This window comes from Dicentrarchus labrax, unplaced genomic scaffold (assembly GCF_905237075.1).
Source record: "Dicentrarchus labrax unplaced genomic scaffold, dlabrax2021, whole genome shotgun sequence".
Lineage (NCBI taxonomy): Eukaryota > Metazoa > Chordata > Actinopteri > Moronidae > Dicentrarchus > Dicentrarchus labrax.
The window spans coordinates 10512205-10529238 of record NW_026136720.1 but is presented as its reverse complement, the minus strand read 5'-3'; the positions used below and the strand labels follow the sequence as shown (position 1 = coordinate 10529238).

The 17034-nt window shown below is 39.1% G+C and overlaps 3 protein-coding genes across 5 annotated transcripts; 2 read left to right on the top strand and 1 right to left on the bottom strand.

Moving 5' to 3' along the window:
• Nucleotides 1-397: 397 nt before the first annotated feature.
• On the bottom strand, nucleotides 398-3698 carry LOC127352634 (zona pellucida sperm-binding protein 3). The gene is made up of 8 exons (XM_051381183.1): nucleotides 2090-3698; nucleotides 1839-1957; nucleotides 1581-1684; nucleotides 1333-1510; nucleotides 1098-1215; nucleotides 928-1010; nucleotides 707-834; nucleotides 398-517 (listed from the first exon to the last, which is right to left on the bottom strand). Exons 1-8 carry the CDS (start codon nucleotides 2543-2545, stop codon nucleotides 453-455), a joined length of 1251 nt encoding a protein of 416 aa, XP_051237143.1. The 5' UTR covers nucleotides 2546-3698; the 3' UTR covers nucleotides 398-452.
• Nucleotides 786-8170, top strand: LOC127352632 (zona pellucida sperm-binding protein 4). 3 transcript variants are annotated; one of them, XM_051381181.1, is made up of 9 exons: nucleotides 786-869; nucleotides 5761-6207; nucleotides 6290-6474; nucleotides 6568-6665; nucleotides 6840-6997; nucleotides 7079-7271; nucleotides 7371-7557; nucleotides 7663-7738; nucleotides 7969-8170. In XM_051381181.1, the coding sequence occupies exons 1-9, from the start codon at nucleotides 851-853 to the stop codon at nucleotides 8070-8072; spliced, it is 1467 nt and encodes a 488-aa protein (XP_051237141.1). In that variant the 5' UTR covers nucleotides 786-850; the 3' UTR covers nucleotides 8073-8170. The 3 variants fall into 3 exon arrangements, with proteins under 3 accessions (XP_051237141.1, XP_051237140.1, XP_051237139.1); XM_051381180.1 differs by having other exon boundaries at nucleotides 791-869; nucleotides 5758-6207; XM_051381179.1 differs by lacking the exon at nucleotides 786-869 and having other exon boundaries at nucleotides 5445-6207.
• Nucleotides 8171-9155: 985 nt separating this feature from the next.
• On the top strand, nucleotides 9156-16838 carry chkb (choline kinase beta). Its single transcript, XM_051381182.1, has 11 exons — nucleotides 9156-9753; nucleotides 10294-10402; nucleotides 10577-10690; nucleotides 10927-11060; nucleotides 11150-11254; nucleotides 13287-13345; nucleotides 14118-14205; nucleotides 14329-14437; nucleotides 15228-15328; nucleotides 15438-15519; nucleotides 15629-16838. The coding sequence occupies exons 1-11, from the start codon at nucleotides 9245-9247 to the stop codon at nucleotides 15683-15685; spliced, it is 1467 nt and encodes a 488-aa protein (XP_051237142.1). The 5' UTR covers nucleotides 9156-9244; the 3' UTR covers nucleotides 15686-16838.
• The last annotated feature ends 196 nt before the right edge of the window (nucleotides 16839-17034 follow it).

Here is a 17034-nt window from a genome sequence, read left to right as displayed (position 1 = left end):
TTCAACATTACATTCAATTTTTACCAAATGCTTTTTTAAATTTATTTGGTTGTTGACTTTATGTTTACTAATAGGAAATCACTGTCATTTTCTTTACTGTATGTTCAGTGTACAGCTTAAGAAAAGTAATATTAATAATGAGTTGGTTTTCTGTAATGGTCTAGTCCAGTGAATGACAAAGGCCTTCCACACAATTGCATTTTTATTTCCATCAAATGGAATGACTAGTCTATGAAGTGAGCAGATCCATTGGTAACATTTATCATTACACAGAGGGGCAATGTAAAACGAGTTACACTTTCATCTTAGGGCCACTTTTAATATTTTTTACTGGAGCTTTTCTTTCCTTGTTTAAACTTAGCTATTAACAAGAAGCAAGTGATTAACATACAGAGAGTTATGAACCAATGAAGTATTTATTTTGATGGTCATAGTAATGGCTGGAAATTGATTTAAGTGGCCACCCTCTCTCCAATGGGGATTGGACCCAGGGTGACATCACCTTCCCATTCGAAAACTAAGGAAGAAAGACAGAAGAGGTGTTACGGTAAGCACCAGTGTGGTCATCTTTGGACACAGGAAAGCATAAGGTAATACGTTAACTCATCACGATAGTGGTAACATATTATCAACTCTGTTGTATGTTGACTGTCCAGTTTTCCTTCAAGTATCAAATACTTTAGACAATTCATTTTCATCAACATACCTTCAGTCTGGGACAAATCACGGATCTTTCTTCCAGGAGTCAACAGATCGGTTTTGCCGCCAGACCCACTTCCAGTTCCAGATCCACAGGAGCCACAAACTGCGTCAGCTCCACTGGCCTCCCTCCACCTAGGAAGAAAGGAAGATGAAAGCAGTTAAATACAGTAGGCATACCCCCAATCACACTTTTTCATTAACACACATGCACACACACAGACTCACCCAGCGGTGTAGGAACAAGCCCTATGTTCACTATCGATGGCAAAGGCAGTCGATGTTGCTCTTAAGTGGCAGGTAATGTAGAGCTGTTGGAATAATAGAGGGTTTGGGTTATTATTAGATATAATTTTGCTGCATTTGAGGTATAGTAGAAAATATAAGCAGACGCTCACCAATCCACTGTCAGCACCCTTGAACCTGAAGGCCTCCAATTGGAACTGAAGCTTGTTCTCTGCAGTGCGAGGCATGAACTTAGAGTCAGAGCCTGTGATTATAGCATCAACCAAACACCTGTATGCAGAAAAACATACAAAATAACATTGGATATGGACAAAAATGTTTTTGTATTTGTGATAAACTATTCTCACTGTACAGAACAACTTCAATTGACTTATTAAACTAACTTACCCATTGTTCTCAATGAAGGCATATCTGGGGTTGGAGGACACGTCCGGTGAAAGAGTAGCTACACATCTGTCCACATAAACACGGAGGGGCACGTGAAAGTACTGCTTGACAGTAGCCTCAAAATGAATGATGTCTCCCAGTAAGTACTGGTAACTTGGCCTCTCATATTGCCAGTCATCTGCAATTAGATAATAACATTAATCATTAACAGATCTGCAAAAGTTAAAATATACAAAACTTTGACTCACCAGTCATGAGTTTCAGGGTGAAGTATAAGAATTCCTCTGCCACCTTAACGGCAGAAAATGGGATCCATAGAGGCAGAAGAGGAAGACTGCTCACATTGTGCTTCCTAAATGATTAAAGATTTGTTTAAAGATGAATGTGCATTGGAATAGGCAAAGCAAAATTGTAAATCCATGGTTGCTGGATTTGCTTTTGATGTCAAATTGTGTTATTTATTTATATGATTGTTTGTCTGTTATTTATCTTACTAATCTACATACCTTGGGTAGTAGCATTCAACATATATGGCAGCTTTGCTGGTCCTCACCACAGGAGCACCGCCCCGAGGTTGGGGATCATAGTTCAGAACGAAGGTGTAGATGAGGGAATCTTCTGTCAACTAGCAAATAAATGAATATTAGTGCAAACAAATAGCATCATACATGAACATATTTTACCAAAGTTTTGTTAATTAATATTCATTACAATTTATTATTTATTTCTCAGTGACTGCCATCTTCATTATGCTCACCACTAGACTGCTCTCACAAGCATGCAGTTCAGCTTCAAAAATCAGCACTTGAGCATTGGCGTCCTCTGCGACAGCACCACAGGTTCCCAGCGTAAGGTCAGCAGTATTGATCAATTGGCCAATCCCAAACAAGTCCTTCTTGACTTCCACATGAGCAATCTTCTCTCTGCACTCGACGGCAACAGTTGCAGCAGGAACTGGATGTCTCAGCTCGAAAGGCACTTCGGGTTGGGGCTCAGGCACAGGATCTAGAGGGTATGTCCAGACGAGTGGTGTCTCAAATGACTGCTTTGACTGTTGAGGCACTTGAGGCGGCTGTTTGGGCTCCTGCCTCACTGGTGGTAATGGCTTCGGGTATTGAGGTTTTGAGGGCTTGTTACCAGCCCATTGAGCATCACAGAGGCTGCCAAGCAAAGTCAGTGCCACAAGGCACACTGCAGTACACTTCATCACCATTGCTTCACAACAACAAGTGAGCTGCACAGTTCCCTAGATGCTGTAAGGAAAGGTTGAAATGTGGACCAGCTTTTATAATACACTGAGCATGTTTACTTTCATTATATCCACGCCCCTTCTGTTGGCCATTCCTCATCAGACCTGATGAGTGCAAACATTAGCCAGTGAAATCATTGGAGCTGTAGGCTAAAAGGGATGTGAAGTCTCATGAGGCATCTTCAGCTGGCTTTTGATTATTCATTATTTTAATACTTACATGCGACCATACATGTATTGACTCAAAACAGTATGAGGGTAAAGTATCAAATGAAGTGAACAGTAGCATTATAGGGGTAATTTCAAAGTTATTAAAGTGTGAATATATATAATTAGTTGGAAAACATCCTCAGAAACTAGTGCCCACAAAAGTTATGCTGACCCTTGGTTAGGTCTTCCTGCCCTCAACATGACATGTCAAACACAATATTTGTCCAAAGTGCATTTTGTGAAGGGCTGTAAATCAATATGGCCCCAACCAGTATCATCTGAGATTAACCACTAAATACAAAAATAAATTGTGCCCAAATGTTCAGACAGTTTGTTTTGCAATAAGTCCAAAACCTTAAGGTGTTCTTGAAGATAAAACAAGTGGATGCAGAAAAGAAAACAAGAAAATATATATAAAAAATCTAAAATCTTAATCTTGTTTGACAAATTGCTGTGTGTCAGGTCAGTTTGATTTTATGTGAAACAATAAGTGTTTTTAAACATAAATGCCCGACTAAAGGAAGGTCATTAATGTACGTTTTGTGCTCTAAGAGTTCCTAAAAGACATTGTTTTTCACATTCACCACCTGGCTGAAATTTGATTTGATTTTAATAGTACACAATACTGCAATGCAGTGACATGACCAAAGGTTTGATTCAGGTTTTAAGAATTAATCCCTACTCTGCATCATTTAAAGATCGTGTGTTATATTAGTCTAACTGTAAAACCAGATAAATTAATTTAACAAACAAAAATGTTGAAACTGATTACATCAGGAAGTATCACAGACTACATTGTTTTGGTTAAAGAAGATTCTTGATTAAGCTGCTTTAACTTGTAATTTTAGGTGGCACTAACTGAATTTTGTAATAACTTTGTACTGGGTTGTTTTCACAGTACAATTTTTGTTTTTACAAAATTAAGTCCTTATCACTTAAAATGACTAAAGCTACTTGATCAAGAATGTTTAGTTTTTTAACTTACTTGTTTTTTTACTACAAAATTTTTATGTATCAGTTTAACATTTTTTTTTTATTAAATGGACTCATCTGGTTTTACAGTGTATCTCCATGCAATGAGCAGCACTGCTGGAACCCTTTTGCTTGTGGCTGTCTTGTTCTCCTACTTCTCCTTCTGTTCTCCAATCAATCAATTTTCTCTAAATTCTAGTTTTGACATCGTCCTAAAACTCTAGATCATCTACGGACTTTGCTTATCTTAGGATATTAAAAAAATATCTACATTTTCCATTTTACTAGCCCATCAAATTAAAATCCAAAAATCAATCATGACTCAGTCAATGCATGAAATTTGGTAAAGACTGATTAAAGTGGACTTGGCTTAATACAACCAATCTAAATGTAATATTCCAAAATTAAAAAAATCTGAATAAATCACCCATCGATTGTACAGAGCTGTATTATTTACAGCACATCCACTGAATTGTTTTGCCTCACTGAAACCTGTAGACAATTTAGAACTCCTTTACTCTATATTTTTCTAAGTCTTTATTCAAATGCTACCAAGACATTCTTTGGAAACTATTTCACATTTTTTGAACAGCGTTCAGATCAGTCAAACGGTGATTCCACAGTGATATTCACTGTCTTACTGTGATTAAAACAAATTAAAATAAATTGTCTAAATGTGTTTCTAATGTGTGCAATCTTTACAATGGTTTCCCAGCAAAGGTCCCCCCCCCCAAGTATTTTACTGAAATTCTGTGATTTAATTATTTAATTCTAGATATCTTAAAATTAATTTGAACAAGTAAAACCATTTTGTGAAATATCTTGAATTATTATTCTGTCACTCTATATTTTCTTAATCACAATGCTTTGCTAGATATAGAATATAATTACCAATAGTCATTATCTAAATATTACTAATCTATATAATCTGATGCACGTGTTTCCAGAACACTCCAGATATTCATATCGTCTTTGTAGATTTTTTCAAAGTAAAATTGAAATATCTCTATCTTTGTCTTACATATAGTCATGACTTCTCACTTTAAATATCCAAAAGCATACTTAATATATCATGACAACTACATTTAAGACATATTCAGGTGCTCAGTGTGTAGGGACATGGCTTGGGAACCATAGGGTCGCTGGTTCAAGTCCCACAGACCACAATATGGAGTGTGGACTGGTAGCTGGAGAGGTGCCAGTTTCACCTCCTGTGCACTTCCGAGGTGCCCTTGAGCAAGGCAACCTAACCCCAAGAAACTGCTCATGGGGCGCTGCTAACGTGGCAGCCCCATCACCCCACCATCTCTCTCCCTGTTGCATGTCCACAAGTGCATGATTTAGGTGGTGGGTTTTGGGTGGGTGACTGTTCTAATGGAGGCGCAGAGAAGTGTCTAAGACAGCAGCTCTGCTTCCTGGTTCCAACTGAGATGAGAAAGAGGTTAGGTTTTATCATGTTCTAAATGTCTAGCAATTGCAAATATACTTAAGATAAGAAGAGGTATTGGTTTTGTCCAGTCCTGCTGCATAAATACAGCATGGCCTGCACTTTGTAGGTCATACAGACCTAGTGAAGGTTTTTGTTTGGAAATTATTCAAATAAGCAGGAATTTCATTCAACAACAATCAGCAGCCTCTCTGTGGCAAGCATGTATGAATAGATATGAATTTATACACAAAAGTATGTTTACAATCATTTAGTATCTCCTGATGCAATACCTCTGTGAAATTGCTGTAATTTGTTCTGAGTTTATTTTTTTGGCATTATCTCAAACCACCTCCGTGCAGCACCACAAGACAAACAGTAAATAGAGCATTTGATTGGCAGTTATGGGCAGCAAATAGGATGTGAGATCAACAAGTCAGCCTGATCAATACCTACCTATAAAAGTCAGCATATTTTCACCATATTTTTCACAGCATCTGGTGTTCTTTGTGAATCACCCTGTGTTGTGAAACCATGACAATGAAGTTGTTTTGTGGTTGTCTTCTAGCAGGTGTGCTGCTTGGCTGTCTGACTGATGCTCAATATTATAAGCCCCAGCCACCACAGCCACCACAGCCACCACAGCCGCCTCAGCCGCCCCAGTGGCCCCAGAAGCCCCAGCCGCCTCAGCCGCCTCAGCCGCCCCAGTGGCCCCAGAAGCCCCAGCCGCCTCAGCCACCCCAGTGGCCCCAGAAGCCCCAGAGGCCTCAGCCTCAGACTCCGAAATACACACCACCAGCTCCTCAGAGGCCAAATGTTTCCAACAAAAAGCAAATGGACCAATATACTCAGCAGCCTCAGAAAACCAAGCAGCCTCAGCAACCTACAGAAGTATTTCACACTTGTGAAGTAGCTGAGCAGTACAAGATAACGTGTGGGGCTCCTGGCATCTCTGCTTCAGATTGTGAAGCTATAAATTGCTGCTTTGATGGACGCACGTGCTATTATGGCAAATCCGGTACGTATTTCTCAGTTCCTCACAGAAATACATTGATATCCTACTCTGACTCTTAAGGTCCTTTATAATTTGTTGTTCTCAGTGACTCTTCAGTGCACCAAGGACGCCCAGTTTATCGTGGTGGTAGCCAAAGATGCCACCCTACCCAACATTGACTTGCAGACAATTTCTTTCCTTGGAAATGATCAAAATTGCAGTCCTGTTGGCTCTACATCAGCCTTTGCCATCTACCAGTTCCCTGTCACTGCCTGCGGCACTGTCATGACGGTAAGCGTTGCGACTCATTTGGCTGTTCGATTTGATTTGTATTTATTTTTGTCAGGTAGTAACAAAGATCGAAATACTGCCAACTTACTGTAGGAGGAACCTGGTGTTATAATCTATGAGAACAGGATGTCCTCCTTTTATGAAGTCGCTATTGGAGCCTTTGGAGCCATTACCAGGGACAGCAGCTATGAGTATGTGTTTTTTGTTTGCTTAAAGTATTCAGACAATTCAGTGGTATCAAAAATATTTACTAACCTTAAATTATCTACAGTGAGTTAGGATTAGATAATTGTAATATTTTACAAGCCAAATTCCACTCAAATGGTTTTATGACTGACTGACATAGACCTTATTTCTTCTCTCAGGCTACTTGTTCAGTGTAGATATATTGGTACCACAGTTGAGGCTCTAGTCATTGAGGTTGGCCTGGTTCCTCCACCACCCCCAGTTGCAGCTCCAGGACCGCTGCGTGTGGACCTCAGACTGGGCAACGGACAGTGTATTTCCAAGGGTTGTGTGGAAGGTTAGTGTGAAGGAGATATTTTGTGCCATTAGTCTCATTTGGCAGTAACTATGTCACCAACTAATCTTTCTGCTTGAGCAGAGGAGGTGGCCTACAGCTCATTTTACACGGATGCCGACTACCCCGTCACAAAGGTACTCAGGGATCCCGTGTACGTTGATATCCGAATGCTGGAGAGGACTGATCCCAACCTTGTCTTGACCCTTGGAAGATGCTGGGCAACAACTAGCTCCTACCCTCACAGTCTTCCTCAGTGGGACTTGTTGATTGATGGGTAAGTGTAAGTGTTGGTTTGACTTGGAGATAAGCATTTCTAATACATTTTGTGATGCTATACTCAGTCCCTTTTCCTCACTCTTTCCTCGTGTCATAGCTGCCCCAACCGTGATGATCGTTACCTGACCACGTTGGTCCCTGTGGGTGCCTCACCAGATCTCTTGTACCCATCCCACCACAGCCGTTTTATTGTCAAGATGTTCACATTTGTAGCTACTGGAGCTGCCAATCCCGGCAAAGGAGGAGCTGCAGATCCAGATGTTTTTACTCCTCTCCAGGAAAAGGTAAAGGATCCAACCATCTCAGAAAGAAAGGTTTTGTTTTGTTTTTACATTATTTTTAATATCACCTTATCTACATATCTGCAAGTAATACCTGTTTTTTACTAGATATATATCCACTGCGACGTAGCTGTGTGCCAGCCCTCTCTTGGAAATAACTGTCAGCCTAGGTGCTTCAGAAAGAGTGAGTAGTACAGTATTCACTTTGATGATATAAACACGACCAATGGGGTGTTTGTTTGATGTCTGTTTCCCTTGTTTTTGATAAAGATGAATACAATAAGCTAAATAGTGTGTTTTACAGGAACAGCATAGTTTTTGGTATGAAAATCCGAAATTCTGGACATATCTAAACAGTAAAGGACATCATCTTGTGTCTGACCGCAACTGATCATTGTCATGTATTTTTCACAGGGAGGTCAATTGCTGCTTCTGCCGGGGAGAGCACAAGATCTGAGACCAGTGTGGTCAGCAGTCAGGAGATCATCATTATGGATCCAAGCTGGAATACTCAGTAACAACATCCAGGCAGCCTACCTGGCTATCATGAAATCTCTGTTCTCAAACCTTACTGAAAAATTGTTCAGCTTTAAATAAATCTCCAAGTTGCAAAATGTGTTGTCTGATCTCATGAAATATCATTCAGATACATTATTTATACTGTGACCAGAAGCAGTCTAACGAATATTAATACTGCAGAGAATACATATATATACATATATATACATATATGATAATGACGTCTTAATACATTGTGGTATTGTCATTTTACATTTCAGAATAAATTTAAACCACTGAATATATAAATTATTGGTTATGTATACTTCATTAAGCTAACAATTCGACCAGTCTGTGATTGTTTTAAATACCATTATATATGTTTTTATTAGTTTTTATGTTATAGGCTATCCAGCGGAATTGGGTGTCTTTTATTTTGAATTTGCATTTCTTTCCTACTTTTCAAAGTATTTAAAGGTCAGTGCTAGTGTTCTTTAATGTCCTCTCTTCACTCATAATCACCCCTCAGGCTATATATCCTGTTGCTCTCAAACATACCAAACATAAAGAACAGGTTATATACTAATACACACTAAAAGAGTGTAAAAATCAACCTTGAAATTTTCTCAACAATCCATCAGAATGAACACAATGTTTTAAAAGGCCCACTCCGAGGGCCAAACTGCATGTATCACTTTGTCTATTATAGTTGTAAATTCAAATAAGGTAGGCTAAGTAAAAATGTAAGGCTGTAGTATGAAATAAAACTACAAAATAAATAGGCCGGTGGTATCCCAAGCTATGGAGCCGGACCACTTTTAGTCCCCAAAAAATGAGTTTATTGAAAACCCATTCAGAGGATTAACCAAAAACCACACCATCTCAGGAGACAGTATATAGTGTATACAAAATAAAACTCTTTACGGTAGGGCAGAGACTGTAATGTACAGTGTTCAATACATCCAACGTACACTTCATTTCCCAGAAAGCTTTGTTCTGCGTACGGGAAACTGACGTGAGTAGCAGTCGCATAGCAACGACCAATGAGCTCGGCATGTGAACGGGGAAATAAATTGTGATTGGCTGTTGAATACGCCAGTTTGCCTTAGTCCAAATCACCAGTCACTGCGCTTGCGAGGAAGTCATCTGAATGTAAGATACTTTAACGGTCACTATCAACCACTCCCCCCTAATGCGATTCAGACCATCCAGCTATGGATGGCTCTTCCGGTTGAGCAGCCTCACCGGCGAACTGCGTTTGACAGCGAGTCCCGCCTGCCCTCTTAGACCGACATTTAACTCCGGTCTCCTTTTACTCTTCGCCCGGAAACTCACGATGCAGTCGAGTCGAAATGTAACCAGCAGCAGTTGCGATGAAGAGGGCTTGGGCGGAGCGGATAAAGCGGGGCCGGGGCTTCTCAGCAGCATTCCTGCTGTTACTACCACAGCAGACACGGGTCCTCCGGCGGAGAAGAAACGACTGGGACACACGCTTGTCGTTAACGAGCGGAAGTTGAGGACCCCGAGTCCCCTGTCCGGGGCCAACTGTGATGACGACTCGGAGGCTGAGTCTTTCCGGGATGGGAGAACCGAGGAGGTGGACCGGGACACCAGGGGCAGGGCGTTTGCGTGGTGCAGAGACTTTCTGTCCGGGTCGTGGAAAACCATCAAAGAGGACGATTTTCAAATCAGCATCGTCAGGTAAAAAAAATAAATAATGTGAATTAACACCGTTTGAGGATAAACGCATGTCCATAGCAGAATCACTTTGTATACACACTATAGCTGATGTGTAGGGGCGACTATTGTGTCTTCAATAATACCTCCATGTCCTGTGTTATTGTTGCTGTCATTGACTTGTTCTGTCATATTTGTTGTAATATCCATATTGGATCCCTTTAACACTGTAGGATGACCATTTATTTCTGTAAGGAACCCTTTAACCATCACAACAGATAAAACAGGGTGGCAAAATAGTTTTGTGTGTGTGTGTGTGTGTGTGTGTGTGTGTGTTGATACTAAACATGGTACTGTTTGAAGTTGAGACAAGGTTAAACATACAGATCATTTTAAGCTAAATCTACTGGTATTTTCTGACTAATATTTATTATTTATCCTTAATTAACCCCCTGGGGATCAATAAAGTCATTCACTATCTATCTATCTATATTTATGACTACATTCTGTGGGGTCATGTTAACTTTGCTCAGATGTGATAACACTGGTGTTCTTGTGTTACAGTGGTGGATTGAGTAACCTGCTGTATCTGTGCAGTTTGCCTGACCATGTGCACTGTGTGGGAGAGGAACCCCGCCAGGTACTCCTCAGAATCTATGGTGCCATCTTACAGGTTGGTCTGTCTTGCAGTTATTTGTTCATGAATGTGTGTGGCTGCAAGAGGAAACGATTATTATCCATTACTGCACCCAATCTACTAAAGCAATATCACTGTCCTTCACATGGAAGTTTGAACCAAAACCAAAAACATAATCAAACTGTGACTGTCTCTCTTTCTGTGATGCAGGGAGTGGACTCCCTGGTGTTGGAGAGCGTGATGTTTGCCATCCTGGCAGAGCGAATGCTTGGGCCAAAACTTTATGGCATCTTCCCTGATGGACGCTTAGAACAGTACCTTCCGGTATAATGCACACACATAGACACACTGTGTGTCTCTCCTGGAGGTCATTGTGTTAAGCATACAACATTCAGGGTCAAACTATAATGTGTAGCTTCTACTGAAATCCTTCTTTGTGCTTTGGTTGTCTATGTACTGGCATCATTTCTGTGTGATTTAAAGGTCCAGGTGAGCCTAGTTCCTAAAGTAGAGGAAGCATTTGTAGAATAAGTCATTTCTTTGTGTCTTTGTTTTCCCAGAATACCCGCATGCACACAGAACAACTTTCAGATCCATCCATCTCAGCTGAAATTGCCACAAAGTTGGCACGTTTTCATGAAATGCTTATGCCCTTTAACAAAGAGCCTAAGTGGCTGTTTGGGACCATTGACAAGTAAGGACACCTTTATATCACTCTCTTTCTTCTAGTAGGACTGTCTGTTTTTTAATTATGAAATATACTGTCTGTTTTTTTCCTTTTAGATACATGGATCAAGTGATGAAGCTTCATTTTGTACGTGAAGCACATGTGAAAAAGTACAAGAAGCTGATGAAGTTGGACCTGCCTGCTGAGCTGGAGAGCCTCCGGTGAGTTGGGACACAGGCCTCAAATGGCCAAATATTATATAGTGTATGGAGTGACTTTATATATATGTTATTCATAAATACTAAAAGTTGTAGCAGGTAGGGTTATGTAATGTCTGTACAGTTAAACCTCTAGCATTCCCTCTCCTCTCCACCCACCAGTGTCGAGAGTTTTCCGGTCTGTTTTAAAATGACTTTGAAGGGAACGGTGATGCAATCACTATTGCATAGGCCAAGTGCCCTCTAGATGCTGTTTAGTCAGAGCAATCTCATATTACCTACTGTAACTTCCATTTAGACTTCAGACAGAGTGGCTGGCTAGCCTGTACAACCACTCACATTTGAGGGACACCACCAAAAACCTCAAGAATGTTTGACTTATCATCATGTCCCAGATGATGAGAAGAAGACAGGAGAGCACTGATACACTGTGTATATATCTTAGCATATTCACATCACACTGTTAATACTGTATATATCTTTGCACATTTGTATGTACCACTTGCTATGGGGAGGTGGATCGTGAGGCAATTAAAAATTGTCTCATCTATCAGAATCGTATTTGTCGGAGCTTATAAATTCCTTTTATTGATGCCAGCACATTTTTTTTCCGACAGTTGCACATTGCAAAACAATGATGTCAGACTTGCTTCTATGCTGCTGGAAACTTGCAACAAGAAGGAGTCATGGCGTAGAAGAAGAAATGTTCCAAAACGTGGCTTCATTTCACAAAGACAGACAACAGTGCTAGTTGTATTGTCTGTAAAATTATCATTTGAAATAAAGGTGGAAACACCAGCAGTATGCTGAAAAATGTTTCAGCACAGCGTAGGCTTAAATTCCAGGAATTCCATGTATTTGACACTTTTGGCACCACGACTGCCACGGCTTCCCAACTGAGCAGCATGTCCGTTACCATGGGTAAATCTAATGTAATCTAATTAAACAATTAAATGGGTGTATGCAGACCCTCTTGTTTGCCGATGAGGCTACAAAGTAATCCTGCAGACGTGTTTGGTCTGCATATAAATTACTTTTGCTGACACAATGTCACCTTACAGCATAAAATTTACCTACTGGGAATAAAACAGTGTTATTTCTATTATTAAATAGTTTTTGTTGTCAAGTTAGATTAATGGTGCAACTGGGTTTGCAACAGCAAGGTCCTAACTGGTGACGAAAGGTAGAACAAGTACAAATACATTATGTCCTCACCACCAGATGAGATAAGACCATGACAAGATAAGACCACTGAACTGTATTCAGGTATTAAAAATCATGCAACAGTAGCAGTAAAATTAGATTAATACTTATTGATAGATTGCATGTTACATAAATAAGGCTATAAGGATTATAGTTGGACGTTACGCACAAGAATTGAATCTTGGTGACAGCTGTATTTTTGTTTACAGTCTAATGACCGACCTTTGTCCCAGTGCCTCCACAACTTCACAGCTGAGTCCTCTTCAGCCCGGTGGTTATTATCTGTGTTTATCTATGAAGAAATTTGTTATCTTATAGATATGTACCAGTCTCGCACTGAAGCAGACATCCAGTAACAGCCACTGCTTGGAAAATACCCTGGCCTTCTGCTGCAGTCATCTCAAGTCCTTAAATTTATCTGAGCTGATAATATCTCTTTTGCTTACACAGATAGAAGACTTCGAGGTACTATTTTCTCAGCTTGTTCTAGGTCATTCACTCAGTCAGAGTGACATTTAGTTTTTTTTCGTTCCATTTTCAGGAATGACCCCCCCCAGAATGTTCAGGATTTCCATTATATACTCCCAAGCTCTCTCGAGAGTTTAACGCATCTTTTGCCACTTGTTCAATGAGCAGTACTTGAGCTTTCTCAATGACACACACTAAGAACATATTGAGTGTTCTGACTGTGTTCAGACACTTTGAATCGCTTAATATACCAACAACACCTCCATAAATACCTAAGAAATAATCACACTAATTGCTCATTCCCTCCTCTCCTCTTTTTCTTTCATTCCCTACTCTGTTCCTCTGGCTATTGTCTCCACAACAGCGCGTTGCTAGCAGCAACTCCATCGCCAGTGGTGTTCTGCCATAATGACGTCCAGGAAGGTAAAAAAAAAAAAAAAAATTTCCTCTCCTCTGATTGCTCTGTTATCCTCACACCTCTAATTTGGGATGATTTATCAACACTCTTCGCTGTCACATTGCCTAGGAGAGCAGTATGTTGCATAAGTCAAAGGAAGGCTGGCTGTAGTTATTAATAGGGACAGTTCACATTTAGATTTAGGTTTCTAATGAATGGGACTGTCTCACCGACAACAGGCTTTCATCTAAAATGAACCTGCACGTGAAAATTATACCTGTATTATATTGAGACGTATGACACACCTCAAGCCACAATCATGTGCATTATTATGCTGCTGACACAGTTTCCGCTCTTCTGGGAAGCTCTCCACAAGATTTTGGAACCTGGTTTCAGTGTCTTGCTAGCCTCAGCCACAAGAGCATTAGCAATGTTTGGCACTAACATTGGGTGATAATGCCTCGCTCACAGCTAGCATTCCCTGAGGTCATGGCTGAAATGGAAAAGGGTCTTCATCAGACTGCTGCCACAAAGTTGGAAGCACACTATGTCATATATGCTGTAACTATAGCGCCAGAACAATGGACACTATCAATTATTTACACGTGCATTCACACAGACGACTCACCAAACCGCTGTATAGTACAGATACTCATCACTATAAACAAGAAACACTTTTCCATTTTGTAAAGTAAAACTACCCTCTGGTCTAAACCTGACAGTAGCTTAAGTAAATCAGAGTGTGACTCGTCAGTGTGGACAATGATCATTTTCTCATTTCTTGTTTTGGCGTTGCAGGTAACATTCTGATGCTGGAAGACCGGGACCAAACTTCAACAGACAGACTCATGCTGATAGACTTTGAGTACAGCAGCTACAATTACAGGTAAAATGTCAATTTATAGATTTGGTTAAAAATTATATGACTCATTGTTTATGAATGAGTGTTGTTGGGTAGATTCATACCTTGTGTATTAATATGAATAATATTATATTTTCTTTTGTGCAGAGGGTTTGACTTTGGGAACCATTTCTGTGAATGGATGTATGATTACACCTATAACCAGTGGCCCTTCTACAAAGCCACACCTGAGAACTACCCCACCAGAGAGCAGCAGGTGAGTCTTAAGCCCTTAGACCTAAATAAAGACTGTCTACCTTTTTTTTTACCCAATCCCACAAGAATGAAATGTAAGCATAATAGCTTAAAAACACTATTATTTTCTTTTTTACTTGGAATGAAATTGCTACTCTGCATTGTTATAGTAAAATTGAATTATAATTCATATACGTAAGAGTACAAGGAACTGGAAACCTGAAACTCAATATTTAAAAAGTCAAAACTTATGAGAAACTTCTGGAGAAAAGGTCAAATAATGTAGATTAAACCTTTACTTTAATTACAGGCATTAAATGCATTGGACAAAGATTATGTTGGGGCTTTTTCCCTCACAATAATGCAGTCTCAATGATTTTAGCCATGAAAACATAATTCAGATATTCCCAATTCTACCATCCTTCTGATAAATACTGTTTGGATATAGAGCTGATTCAGTATTTGTCTACTCACTTCTCCCTGTGATGCTCAGACAAATAGTATAAACTACATTGCTGGTGTTTGGTTTAAGCCTAAATTCTAACCCTAATCTCTTTAGAGAAAATAAGTGTTCTGGTTACACGGTGCCATCTAGTGGTAAAACCTTTAAATGCAATGTTGAATTTAAGAGAAGGCTATATCAAATGCTGTTGCACATGTTGAAAATAAAATCAATCTCATTGTCAAGTACTTTTGGAGGTAATGGCCTCAGTTTTCAATACAACAAACTAAACTTTTGTGTAACAACACAACAACAACTGTTTTACTACATTTATTAAATATGTCACTAATCAATTTGCTTTTTATTTCAGCTTCATTTTATCAGAGGTTATTTGGCAGAACAAAGAAGATACTCTGACTTTGCCATGGACCAGACACAGATTGAAGAGGACATGATTATTGAAGCTAACAGGTAACACGTGGTGTTTGATTCACATCAGTAAATGTATGTAATGTAAAATTTTAAAAGCTTGCACAAAATCACAACAGACCTTATTCATTATTATGGTTTTTATTTGTAGGTATGCATTAGCATCACACTTCCTCTGGGGCCTGTGGTCCATTATTCAAGCAAAGATCTCCAAGATTGAGTTTGGATACATGGTAAGAAGAACTTTTGTTTCTTTTACAGTTTGAAGCAGACATCTGCTAAGTACTACATTTATTTAATGTATTTAATATTTAAATTGTAATAAACCATATTGTTTTGCAGGACTATGCCCAGTGTCGTTTTGATGCCTACTACAAGCAAAAAAAGCTCTTCTCCTGATTCATCATTCAGAATGTTTACCTGTCCTCATAATTTTTCAAGCTCATCTCCAGTCCTATGCAGCTGTGCTTATGACATGCCATGTCGCGTGAAAAGTATACATTTAGGTCTGAACACAGTGCACAAGCACAATCTGAGCCTGCAGAATTTTACTGAAGCACCTATCCTCATAGTCAGGAATCTTGTTAGAGCGGGTGTAGCTCTACAGTACTAGTATAGTACAAAGAATTACTGTCTTTTACTTTCAGACAGTGAATCTTAACTGTAATAGTCATTTTGCTATACTAAACAAATACTATTATGTTCAGCGTGGAATGCTTTTGTAAATCTCTCTTTGCTTTTGTGTTTTTAGTCATTCTACCTCACATCTTTCTTCTGATTTCCATTCTGCATTAGGGTTTATAGTTTCGATAAGGGCTGATTGAAGCTGCATTTGAAAATATTCCCCTCCAATTGTTCTTTAAACGTCCAGTAAAGTTACTACGAGGGCTATTTTATACAGTATTACTGTAGTCAAAAATACTGTTAATTTGACCATTAGAACAGTTGCAAAGTGTAAGGCATGTATGTCGGTAATGTTGGATTCTGTCACCACTTTTGATATCCGCTATTAACTGTACATTTCTGCTGTACCTTTTAACTGTCTGCCTTTATTTAAGTCAGCTTGTATTACCTTTTGTTAACTATGTATCATTCTTTGCTGATTATATTGTCTGTCAGTTTCTTCTTCAAGAATATTTTAACATCTGTCCTTACCTATTATATTAGGTTAATTAAAATGTCCATCTGGCACTTGTATGCAACCACATCAACCTAAATTAGATTCATTTCTGACTTTCCATTATCCTGTTTGAATGTGAAGTTTTTCTTTTTATTTCCTTTGTTTCAATTCCTTTATCATTCTTTTATTTATTTAGACCTTCTCCTGTATTTGACTCATTTTGAATGCACTGCCATCAGTTAACATCATGCTGTCTTTGTTTTACACATTACAGCACTAGTTTACTCATGTGAAGAAACTAGAAGCTTAACTGTGCCTCATTAACTGCTTATAGCTGTTTTTTTAAAAGCATCATTGTCCCAGCACGGTTTAATTCTCTGTATCATGTTGGTTCTCTTTGCACTAAGAAATATTAAAAAACTAATAAACCTATGTGCAATTAACTTGTTTTTCTTTTCATCAATTATGTATTTGTCTTAAAGGATATTTTGACAAATGTATTTAATACATTTTGTGAAACAAAGTTACTCTCATGCTGTCACATAACTGCTAAGTAACTTGAGTACCTCATGATGACGTCCAGAGTAGAGTGAAGGAGACCATGTTTCATCGCAGAGGGTTGACTGTT

Coding starts and splice junctions, on each gene's coding strand:
- LOC127352634 (XM_051381183.1), bottom strand. CDS start 2,545: ATGGTGATGAAGTGTACTGCAGTGTGCCTTGTGGCACTGACTTTGCTT. Junction 1,511..1,580: donor CACCCTGAAACTCATGACTG/GTGAGTCAAAGT, acceptor ATCTAATTGCAG/ATGACTGGCAATATGAGAGG. Junction 518..706: donor TGATTTGTCCCAGACTGAAG/GTATGTTGATGA, acceptor TTTCTTCCTTAG/TTTTCGAATGGGAAGGTGAT.
- LOC127352632 (XM_051381179.1), top strand. CDS start 5,724: ATGACAATGAAGTTGTTTTGTGGTTGTCTTCTAGCAGGTGTGCTGCTT. Junction 6,208..6,289: donor GTGCTATTATGGCAAATCCG/GTACGTATTTCT, acceptor TGTTGTTCTCAG/TGACTCTTCAGTGCACCAAG. Junction 7,272..7,370: donor TGGGACTTGTTGATTGATGG/GTAAGTGTAAGT, acceptor CTCGTGTCATAG/CTGCCCCAACCGTGATGATC.
- chkb (XM_051381182.1), top strand. CDS start 9,245: ATGCGATTCAGACCATCCAGCTATGGATGGCTCTTCCGGTTGAGCAGC. Junction 10,403..10,576: donor TCTATGGTGCCATCTTACAG/GTTGGTCTGTCT, acceptor TCTGTGATGCAG/GGAGTGGACTCCCTGGTGTT. Junction 15,329..15,437: donor ATGATTATTGAAGCTAACAG/GTAACACGTGGT, acceptor TTTTATTTGTAG/GTATGCATTAGCATCACACT.